Below are 12,005 nucleotides of genomic sequence, written 5' to 3'. Positions count from 1 at the left end.
GCAATAATTTGACAACTCCCTCTGCCTTGCCCCACAAATTTCTGCATTTCTCTTGCTCTGCAACAGTCAAATTCTCTCTTTTATATATTATGTCCGGAGCAGAAGAGGTCAAGAAGGGATGAATAACAAACTGACATTTAGAAATGAGGACCCAGTCCATGCTCTCTCCAAAGAGAACCACAGAAATCTGCAAGTCAGAGGGCCAGGCCAGGGGTTATATACCAATCTTTACTGACAGATTCTTTGCCTTCTTTTTTAAGAAGTGAAGCCGTAACAATGCACTGGAGTAGTACAAGGGACAAAAAAGCCAAGTGACGAACTATGAAATAATTACTAATTTTTAAAATCCTTGAAGGATAAATACCAATATCAACAGAGATCTCAAAAAAGAGAAGCAGTAATGACTTACTATTAATGCAATGCTGTTTGCCTTAGGATCTATTTCTGTTTCACCTTTCACAAGGCTCAGTCTAATAATGAAGATCTCCTGAACTTCAACTTCTTCATGAGGATAGATTTGTAGATTAATAGCTCTGAGACCTCCTTCTCCTTCTCCAAAATAAAATGATCCATTCACAGGGTCACCAATGTCACTATTCAGGGGAGATAAAGCCTCTTCTGAATTGGGTCCCAAGATGTCCCAATTAATCTGTGGAAAATATCAGTTTCAGATTTAGAGCGGTCATATATTATAAAAGCCTCTCAGTTGGAAAAATGACAGTGTAGCACAAGGGACATAAAAATTCCTGTAACGAGCTATGTTTAAATCTTTGCTGTTAATGCAGAATACAAAATATTAATAATTAATTCTATGTGTGAAAATACATAATCCTTTGGAAAAACAGAGACGACAAATTGCAAATGAAAACTTTATAGTGTTAGCTAGCCACAATGCCAGTTTATGAAACTCTACATATTAGTAATAGAAAAGAAACTGAGATTTCCTTAGCACATAACAGGAAACACACAGGCCAGTTTCTATTTCTCTCCCTTTCGTGATTTCTTTTGCAAAGCTCTCCAAATGAGTATTCGTGATCAAAACCACTCCCTGTGAGGTGTGATAACAAGACACAAGACGACAAATATTTTCTCAAGAGTCTGCAATAAATTTTTTTTTAATCGCTCAAATGATGATCCATACTTCTTCAGCCTGATTAAAAGATAGAATATTTTCAGAATTTCCCACAAATTAGTTGCTTTTGAGGTCATACTCAGCACTTTTCAATTATTATTTTGTCCATTTTAATTGTTTTCCTTTTTTTTTTTTTTCAAACGACTCCTAGAAAACGTCAAAGAAGGCCAAGGCAATTTTTATATGGGGAGAGGAGAAGATGGCCTTTACGGACAATCTTCCAGTTCCAGGACTGTGAAAGGCGTACCTTGTTTCATATCCATACCTTTACTTTGTCAGTGGTCTGTATAGAGTAAAGAAAAAACACCTAGAAAACTGTCAATAAACAATTTATTGAAAAAAACTTTGACCATCTTTAGGAAGTAATTTAAGGAAATTAAATTGTTAGTGGTGATGGATGAAATTAACCTTATATTTGATGGGATTAGGAGCTAGTTCAAAACAAAGTACAGAAGACCATAATAAAAGAAAGTAAGCAGGAGAAGAAAAAGATTAAAAAAGGAGCAACATTTGCTGTTATACTGCAACCATATGCAATTCATGCTTAATGAAAAGCAGCAACTATCCTGTCAGAAATCAATCACAAAGAAGCTCATGAAGGAGGTTTTTGACCTAGTGACTGGAAAGCATTCAGTCTTTGACAATCAGGGCCCACCTGTGTCTCCCCTAACAATCTTCCAGTCCTTTCCAGCACCAGCGACACTTCCATGAGTGTATCAGGATTGGGAAGAATAATTCGGCTTTGGTTGAGAAACCGGACGATGCCCTGGGGGGAGTCACTTTTGGCAATAGTGACCTGGCTCACTAGGTGGAGCCCAAGGACTGCTCCACCAGTGGCTCCTGTCAGCTGGATTTCAAATTGCTCTTGAAATTCACTGCATGGAAAAAGAAAAAGAGATTCTGAGATGTCCAAGAAACAAAATAAAACTGCACTCAGTGATGCAATCATGCATCCAACTGGATCTGTTTAGAGTCATACAGAAGCCCTCTCCGTAAGCCTACAGCAGAAGATTCCTCCCATTTGTGTAGAATGATGCAATGATGGTGATATCTGAAATAAAAATAATATCCTTTTTTCTATTCAAGTAAAAAAGAGATAAAATATTTTATTATTCTATTAACACCACAATTTCCGCTAATGGACTTAAAAAAATGGATCTGCATAAAATTTAACAGGAACTATGGAACTCTTAACAATAATTTCTTTTTTTCCCCCCCCTTTAATTTTAGGTGATTTTTCAGCACTGAGGAAATTTCCTTTTCAATTCCAACTCTACACATAGCCGTATGGCACGTGCTAAAAAAGAATTCCTGAGAAGTAAATAAGAAATAAATATCTGAAAAATTAATTACCTTTCTTCATCATCTATAATCGAAATATAAATAAAAGTCTGGTTCTGTCCATGATGAAAAATGACAGAATTATTATGGACGACATAGTCCACACCATCGGGAAGTGCAGAAATACTTCGAGAAAGAAAATCAGCTGTAACATAGCCATAAGTTCCACGTCTTCTCACAACAGGAATCATGATTAATCCAGCATCCTCTTCCACTGCAAGAATAATTGAGAAAAAGTTATTTTATTTCTAAATTTATGCCATAACCACAGACTTATCTTCTAAACCACAGTGAAAACTTAATGTAAACTTACCCTGTAGAAGGATATACTGTGGATCAAATTCTATAATGCCTTCTGCATTATCATTTTTTGCTATAGTAACTCGTACCGTGGAGATATTTCCTATTATTGGAGGCTGATCCATCTGTAGACCATTTTCTTTTACAGTAAAATCAAATCCACTTGCAAGAACATAAAAAAGAAAATTACATAAAAATTATTGTGAATGTATTAAGATGCAGGTATGACAATTTGCAATTACCACAAATACTTTCATTTTCTCACAGTTATCACTGACGAATTTCTGGTCACACTTTTTCAAAGTATTACATATGCAAAAAATAGCAGTATATTCACAGAAATGTGTATCTTTCATTTTTTCTTTCTCATTTTATCTTCCTATTTGAAATTCATGCAACATGACAACTTTTACGGAATCTGTGGACTTTTAACTTTAATCAAACCTAATCGGCAAAATCTTTACACTAATGCCAAAAGAACTGCATTCCCCATACATCCAATTTCTGTTATAATCAGTAATAGCTGAGCCGTCTTATGAAATTTTACAGTAAAAAGAGCTGAAATCCAGTGGTGACTTTAAGCAGGTAGATCAGATTCCAAATATAGTTTGTTTTTCTGCTTGTAATCAATCAAATAGGAATTTTATCTTTACCTTCCTTGGAGTTCCACTTCTGCAATCATCACTGAAAAGTCTTCAGGACCTTCAGGAAAGTCATCATCATGAATTTCAACCAAAATCATTTTACTCTCCTCGTGTTCTTCAAACAACAGTTCCCTTACTGTGGGAGTGAAATCAATTCCCTCCACTGCAGTCCCATTTATTATCTGAAAGCAAAGACGCACTTTGCCATAGGATCCCCTGGAACGCACAACAGTGATGTTAACCTGAGGGAAAGAGGATATCTTCTTTAAAAAATGGCTTTGTTTTTCTGTTACAGTTGCCTCTAGGAGCATGTTCTAAAAGCATCTTTTCAATGGTTCTGTCAGGTAACAACAATTTGCTTTAGCAAGTACAGAGTACACATAACTTAGCAGAGAATTAGAGTATTAAAAAACTTCAGAAGCCTCAGACAGCCGTTCTGGAGACTGTGCTATGATAAATGTAGAATAGATCTTTGATTTTTTTTTTTTTTTCGTAAAGTTAAGCATAGATCTAGCAACAATATTGATATCACCAATATTTTACATAAGAAGGAATTTTAATCTAATACCCATTTTTCTTCTTCTGTTGTTTGCAATAGTTCCCGTGAAAATGTAAACTCCCCGTATGGAAAATCACTGGCAGCCATGGTAATATTTGCTGTGCTGCTAGATTCATTTATGAGTCCTCCATGACTGATTCCAGTTAGTTGAAACTGGTAGTAACGCTTCTCCTCTGGATGGTTGTCATCTACAGCCTAGGGAGAAGAGCCAGTGAAAGCTAAAAGGGTTTAAACCATTTCCAGGGAGAGAGGTATAACTGATTTCTAACCAAGACACTAGCTAAATAAAAGGAAGAACATGAAATAACTACTGGTGTGAAACATCTGATATACCTGTATTAGAACAACTGCTGCAGACTGTCTATCTCGCATTGTCAAGGTCCCCGATGTCTCAATAAATTCTGTATGATGAGGAGGTGTTATATTCCAATATATTGTGATCTCACCAAAAATCCCTGGGCCACGTGTCAGGCTGAAGGTAAGAACACAAACACAGATTTCATTTTCTACCTTTAATATCTGATATCCAATCCAGAGACAGGGAGTATATCATATTGTTGTGCATGAAATAAATATCAGCACTGTGAAGCTTGAGTTTTAATGTTTTAAGTCATTATTGGGAACTTTCCAATTCCCTCTTAGAGTAATAACATTTCTGAAGTTCTATTTTATTTCCCTGTGTTGTGGAGGCATCTTGATCTGTACTTCTACCGAGAAGTCAAGGCAGCATGAGAAGCTGTTCTGTTGCTTATATTTGCTGGTTCGCCAAGGGAAATTGTCATTATCCTTTTTTCCAATACTCTTAGAAGGTAACATCTTAATATTTTCATCCTGTTTTCAGTTGACTGAATACAGTGAAATAATTGCATCTTGTTTCAACTAAAAACCCAGCTGACTAGTTATGCCAGCCATCATAGCAATACACTGAAAACAGTTCAGGCACCAATCCTCAACGGAATCCTAAGAAGCACAAAGCATTTTGAAATGTCATTGATTCCCTTCCCCCTTCCTTTCATTAGAAACCTCTTTCCTTTAATGCATCAGTGTTGCAAATAATTTGAAGACTGAGTGGAATATTTGGAGCTCTCCAGTAATACTGAAAAGACTCATACACACATATATCCTGCCCTTCTTTAAAAACAAGCATCGAAATTTAAAAATAGTTCTGATTTCAGAAGTGATCATGAAATGCAGCACTCAAGAAATTTGTGCCAAATGTGGAGTCTCACAGCTTTTGAAACTGAGCTGTTGACCGTCCTTTGGAAAAGTGAGTGACGTACCCACCTAATCAGAGCAGTTCCATTATAATTTCCTGAAGGTTCTCCAATCAGAACATTCCTGGATGAATGGGCTATCCCAATCACCCCAGAAGCTCCTTCATCACCCGCAATAATGATGGTTGCCACACCTATGAAAAGAACAAAGCTCTCATAGTAACTGAAAAATAACTAACGAGCTAATTTTTGTAAATTTTGTGAGACAAGTGGTCAAGCACTGGCTTCCCAGAGAGCCCACGGAATCCCCATCTTTGGAGAAATTGAGAATTTGAGTGGACAGGGGACTCAGCAACCCGATCTAATCGTGAAGTCTCCTGTTCCCTGAGCAGGGGTTTTTCAACTACATGACACCCCTGGATGGTCCCTTACAAAGGAAATTATTCTGCAGTTCTTAAAATTCTGAACCAGGTTTGGGGTTTTGTTTCTTTCTGTTAAAGAATTCTTTATGACCAATGTTAACTGAACACAAAAGTCTACACCAATTAATTCTGAACGAAAAATTATGATCTAAAATTCTCCGATTTCTTCAGAAAACAAAACAACTCAGGGAAAAAAGACTGACAGTCCAAACTGCTACCAACTAGCTGCACACATACACAATCTATAACCACTGCAGACTAAAAAAAATATGACTTACTAGAATTTTCATCAGAAATATCTCAAAGCAGAATGTAATGAACTGTTTTCTTTACCATTTACAGGGGATATCTCTGCATCACCAGTAGAGACTAGCTGAATGGTAAATGTTTCATTCCCCTCCAGTAGATCATCTTGTACCGCATGTAAAACAATCAACTTCTGGGATTCAGTCTGTGTCATATAATGACCAGAAGAGATATATATACACACACATTAAACAAAACTAAACAAAGTGTGGTATTATTAAAAAAAAAAAAAAAGTTTTCTCTTTAACAAATAAAGAGTTAAGCATGCATATGATTGATATATTCTGTAATATTTTTTAAATACGACATTTCTGATTTGGCTGAAATGTAGTAAAAACTGCCTCTCAAACATTGTGTGCCACCTCAAAAATACCCTGGCTATTTTCAAGTGAATAACAGTTGGAATTGCTTTTAAATTGAATTCACATAGAAGTTTTCAACTTAGAGGAAACTTTCTATAAAAAAACCTTTTCCATCTGAAAGTGCATATTCAATAGAATACACACATTTTAAGGATTAACGTCATTAAGATTAGATTTATTAGGTTATAGAAAATTCCTGTCTGATCCACATTTTTGTCAGTGGTCAGTAACAAATGCTTAAAATGAGAATATAGGAAAAAAGTAGGTACAGACTGTATGACCATTAGTACACCGTATATACATACTTGTATTCTTACATGTATGCATATATAAGAACTTTGGGAAGAAAAAAACAAAAAAATGTCCAGGCCTATCAGTAGAGAAAGGACAGCAAAATGGTTGCAAAACTTTGCCAAATACTGTCGGTCTTACCAAAAAAAGCATTGTTCCAGCTGATTCAAAGAAACACTGATACACCTATTTCTGTAATGCAAAATAGCCTTGTACAGACAGAATAGATTATGCTTTATGCTAAAACACTTTTTTTTTTCATTAAATGTTTTGAGTAGACTGTAAAAGGCCAATATGAAGATAACAATAGTTTGACAATAGCCAATATTTCAGCTCCTCCTTCAGAGTTTTAACCTGCCAGGACACACAAATCAAATAACACTGCCCAGTTTGAAACTCACTAGGGTGTTTTATTATTTATTTTTTTAAATCTGCAGATTTTGAGCACTCATCCTTCTCAGCCTTTCAATATCGATTTTCTCTTTCAGTTGTCTGATACTGCAATGGAATAAATGCTTCTGTAATCATTTTTGACATTCAGTACATTTTTGCTCTTCTTTAATTGTAAAAAAAAATACAGATTTGAAGAGCCTATCTTCCTCACGATTACATTATGCTGCCTTAGAGCATGACAGCTTTCCTTTCCTGTCTGAAAAAACACAGCAAAGTGCTAACCCTGCCGGTTCAAACTGGCCTTTTCCTAGTGTTATAATACTTAGCAACCCCCTACTTCTACAAACATGGAACAACCATGCAAACGCACACATAAGAAGAAAAAAAAAGTATCTATAAATCTATTAGTAAATAACTTATCGCCATTTCAGAAATACCTCATTGAAGTGAAGGGTGCCATTCAGAGGGGTCAGATCATATCTGGCTGCTTCCTCAAGAATCCATAAGACTGTCACTGCTCCTCGTCCTCCTTGACTTCGGGTTACAGTGAGCAACACAACTGCAGCAGAGTCATCAGGTGCCTGAGGTTCCTTCACCGTTACCTGACAAAGAAAGAGAATGAGGAAGTAGATATGGCTGTAGCAAAAGGCACAACACTGACTTGAGATAAACATGAGCAAACATTATTGGTGACAATGTAAAATAAGGATGAGCAAAAATCAACAGGGAGATAACAGACGTAAGGATCGTGTTGAATTAGTCACTCATGTTATTTCTGTATGCCCTATGATTCAAAAAAATTACGAGTCACAAGCAAGCACAGCACCAGCAAAATGGAGAGCAGAACAATCAATCATTGACAAGAACTAAAATGAGATGAGTTTCATAATTTCTTTCCAAACTTTACTTTCAGTAATACAGATCATTACAAAACAATTTTAATATTCAAAAGACTACCAAAAATCCTACCTGAGATGTCACGTATTGTTACTATACTGAATCTTTAACCAAGTAATAAGCGATAGGACAAGAGATACTGGCCTCAAGCTGTGCCAGGGAAGGTTTAGACTACATATTAGGAAGTATTTCTTTGCAGAAGGGGCTGTTGGGCGTTGGAATGGGCTGCCCAGGGCAGGGGGGAGTCCCCGGGATCCCTGGAGGGGTTGAAGAGTCGGGCTGAGCCAGCGCTGAGGGATCTGGGGGAGTTGGGAACGGTCAGGGGGAGGGTCATGGTTGGACTGGAGGGGCTTCAAGGTTCCTTTCCAACCCAGATGATTCTGTGTGATTCTGTTAATTAAACTGATTCAGTCATGCTTTAATCTACATCTCTGCAGCAGCACTTTCACTGTTGTTACCACCCTACAGAGTGAGATGAAGACAAGCACTAATATGCCTTTCAGTAAGTCATGTCTTCCAGCGCAGCGAAGGGTTACCTAAATCAGCTGTGTGTCAGCGACACAAGCCCACAATACAGCTTTAGCAGAAAAGAGTGCAATCCAAATCAAACTCACATTCTTTTCTTCAAACCCAAATACTCCAACAGGGGAATCATTTGGTGGAATAGCGACAGTTACCAGGGTGTCCTCCCCAAGTCTTCCACCACCTGCTACCCTCACCAGGGAAATCTTGAATATCTCAAGGAGTTCAACTTCACTGTCATCTATGATTGTAATTTCTATTTCTCCTGTAGCCTGCAGAAGTTGTTAAAAAAAAGAAAGAACAACAAGTTTTCATTTATAATATTCTGTGGATTGTTTGAAAAAATCTGAAATTGAAAAAGGTAAATTTTATCTAATAATAGATAAACACACATTGTTCAGTTGTGCTTATTCCTTATCGTATTTGTATATTTACAATAAGATAACAAAACTTCAAGGATGCTTTTTAAGACCATTAACATAAACCGTGTCTTTTAAAACCAGCATACTGCTCTGCTTTGGTACTCCGTAGAAAGTGCAGGAAGACTGTATTGTACTTAAGCCAAAATTCTGCTCACAAAGTGTATTATTCTATTTGCCAAAGACCAGTTCTGTTCAGTGGAAATCAAAACCCCTTGTGTACACTAAGTATTGGCAGAATGACATTTAGAACCATATGTAGAACACAGCTAAGAAAACATACAGGTTTATTCCGAGAATGAACAGAGAAAACAGATTATGTTGTAAATTTTCAGCGTAAGAGGCTTTATCTTAGAAACTATGTCTTCACTTTTGGAGGTACCAAAGGCATACAACCCTATTTTGGTCAATGCTTATGAACATTCTGCTTTTCCACATCAAAGAACTGAAGTCAGGAGCATCATTCACACACATAACGCCATAAATAAAATGTTTTCAATGAAAAGTTGTTAAACTCTTAAACTAGTAGCCTGGAGACAGCTACACTTTCGGAAAGTGCATACCTGCCCATCTGCAAACGTAAGGTTTCCAAATGATGGTGTGAAGTCTTCAAAGCCAGCAGTTGAAGGAATGGCTTCCCAGTACAGAGTTGCTGACCCAAACCTCCCAGCCTGCCGAACAACTGGTAGTTTCAGTACATTCTGTGGTGGTGGTACCTCATAAGCAATAACAGCTCCAGTTATACCCTGTAAATTCAACAAGAAACTGCTGGGTGTCACAGAACTTTTTTTTTTTTTTTTTTTTTTCATTTTGACTTGAAAGTAAAAATAAAGAAATACATAATCAGTTGTAAATTGGTCTGAATTTAGTATTGACCTTGCTCTTGAGCAAAAGTCTGGATGAGATGATTAGATGACCTCCTTTCAGAATATTCTATCACACCAGTTTTAGCAATTCCAGCTCCCTAATAGGTTTCATGTATTAATTATGAAGAACCTTTTAAGAAGGAATTGTTTGTCTGGTATCTGGCCTTTTTAACCAGAACAATTTAGTGTCATAAAGCCTCTTGGAACACTATCAAAACTGGTCTGAAAACACAGACCTTCCTGCTGGAATGCTACTTTAAATATTTTTCATTCAGACCTACTTACCTTTGTAACGTTGAAACTAAATACGCCTCTGGCATCATCATTTTCTTCAATTGTTATTTCAGCTATTTCTAACCCAAGCCTCTTCACGCTTGGGTGACCTCCAGTGGGAGAATCAACCAGTTGCACGTCAGTAATATTGATTATAAATCCTTCCTGTAATTCTGGAACATTGTCCTGCAAAAATATTTTTAAATGTAACTTTTTAAATAAAACACAGAAATTTATAATACAGGCAGGAAGATGACCACTTGTAGGTTGCTTACTGTTCAAAAATTCTCAGCACTTGGGACCATATAACCAGTCTCCTGCTTCACACCATAAGAAAGGTGAAAAAGACTATCTTTGCTGAGCTTAGAAACTGAAGTTGGCAGTCAGATTCCAGATCTATAAGAATGGTGGAAAGTATTGCTGGCTGTCACTTGTTTCTCCTGTCTATAAGAAGTGTGGCTAGAATTCAGAAACAAGCCAGAACTTGAAAAGCAATACCTCTGTTATGAAGTTATTTAAAGAATATACATATTTTTTGAAAAAAAAAATATTTACTGAACTGCAGAACAAATCTGTTGAGGCATGTAAAGTAACATAAATCCTCTGTAAAAACCTGTAACAAGTTGAAAAACCAGCAAGTACCTAAGACATTTATAATCTTTTCCTTTTCATTACAATGTGTTAATTTTGGGACTACAACAAAACAGATCTGATTCATTCTCAGTGTTGAGTACTCGAATTCTTTTGAAAGAGACAGCTGCAATTTTTACTAATACACAACTGTCTGATGAGGCAAGAATCCCACTTTAGACAGTTCTAAATCCTACTTCTGGTATAGAAACGGTATCATTTTCCCTTTCCTTAAAAAACATTATTAGCTAAAGTTGTTCGAATACTCACAGGTAAAATAGTGACTACGACAGAAGTTATTGTTGCGTCCTCTGCCATAATGATTGTCTTCTTTTCCAGTACATAATCCTCATTCTCAGTTGCTTGGTTGGCGAGGGGGAGTTCAAGGTTAGGTGCAGCGCTCAGCTGAACCACAATCTCTCCAACAAACCCTTGTTCTCGGACAATTTGTAAAGTAAGAGTAGTTGAATTGATTTGCCCTGGTAACAAGGAGGGAGGGGGGGAAAAATCAAGACGTGACTGTTTTTACCCTTACCCTGCTTGATTTTCAGCTTGATTTTTCCAACAATATTTGGGTAAGTCAATGACCCGGGCAAATGAGCACATACAAGTGGTGTGAAGACACACAACACACAGTGTGTGCATCTGGAAAGCATTTTAAAACCGGATCTAGAGGAAGAATAAAATATGGAATATTTACAATTTTAAATGCTTGCTACACAAACTGTTACCTCAACATTGCCATTTTTATTCAGTTTTTATTGAAAACTCACATCTGACTGTTTTGCCTGGCCTCTACATCCCTGGGAGATCACTACAGAAAGCAGCATTGGAGGCAGTCGCTCTGGCTGTATATTTTACATTTCCTTCACTCAAATGTTGAAGAAAATGAGATACACTTGTATCAGTGAGACTCAGGTCCCTTTTAGGAAAGCAGATTTTTAATTTTTTTTCCATTAACCAGCAAACACAACATTTGGCTGAAAGTGCAGAGTTTATGACTGCAGAAAGAAGCAGACAAAAAGCAACAGGCTTTGTCCTTCAGACTAGTTTCCATCACCTGTGTTAACCAGGTATGACTTCACAGTTAGCACATGCATATGTTTCGTTAAAAATATAACATTTAAGGATTGGAAAAGAAACTCTGCAACAAATGAAACCTAAAAACGTGCCTTGAATCCTAACTTCAAAGGATAAATTTTTATAATGTGCATCTACGTGTATGTAAGGAACCAGCAGAATCCCTTCACAGTACTTGCAGGTCCTAAAAAAGGGGCAACACTAATTCACTTCAAAACAGAACTGGGGAGGAGGTTTTATCTGCAATAATATTCTGATGGAAAACGTATTTTTTCAGAAATTTTATTCGTTAACATGGACAGAGTATTAAATTGCCAGGAAATGTCAACTGGGCTTTTTGAAGTATGAATAGCC

The 12,005-nt window shown here is 36.8% G+C and overlaps 1 protein-coding gene across 1 annotated transcript in view; it reads right to left on the bottom strand.

Annotated features, from left to right (window-relative positions):
- Window positions 1-12,005, bottom strand: part of ADGRV1 (adhesion G protein-coupled receptor V1) — a 312,242-nt gene that overhangs the window by 185,827 nt on the left and 114,410 nt on the right. The window contains exons 59-72 of the mRNA XM_026866507.1: window positions 10,842-11,050; window positions 9,954-10,127; window positions 9,366-9,548; window positions 8,476-8,655; window positions 7,402-7,566; window positions 5,946-6,063; window positions 5,261-5,384; window positions 4,310-4,448; window positions 3,986-4,171; window positions 3,427-3,659; window positions 2,787-2,935; window positions 2,486-2,687; window positions 1,788-2,007; window positions 410-649 (exon numbers count right to left, since the gene is read on the bottom strand). Of these exons, the coding sequence (XP_026722308.1) occupies window positions 410-649; window positions 1,788-2,007; window positions 2,486-2,687; window positions 2,787-2,935; window positions 3,427-3,659; window positions 3,986-4,171; window positions 4,310-4,448; window positions 5,261-5,384; window positions 5,946-6,063; window positions 7,402-7,566; window positions 8,476-8,655; window positions 9,366-9,548; window positions 9,954-10,127; window positions 10,842-11,050 (2,522 nt within the window). The remainder of the gene's footprint in view (window positions 1-409; window positions 650-1,787; window positions 2,008-2,485; window positions 2,688-2,786; window positions 2,936-3,426; window positions 3,660-3,985; window positions 4,172-4,309; window positions 4,449-5,260; window positions 5,385-5,945; window positions 6,064-7,401; window positions 7,567-8,475; window positions 8,656-9,365; window positions 9,549-9,953; window positions 10,128-10,841; window positions 11,051-12,005) is intronic.

This window comes from Athene cunicularia, assembly GCF_003259725.1.
Source record: "Athene cunicularia isolate RWA chromosome Z unlocalized genomic scaffold, athCun1 chrZ_part3, whole genome shotgun sequence".
Taxonomy (NCBI): Eukaryota; Metazoa; Chordata; class Aves; order Strigiformes; family Strigidae; genus Athene; species Athene cunicularia.
The sequence above is the reverse complement of the archived record's forward strand: the minus strand, read 5'-3'. Positions and strand labels throughout refer to the sequence as shown.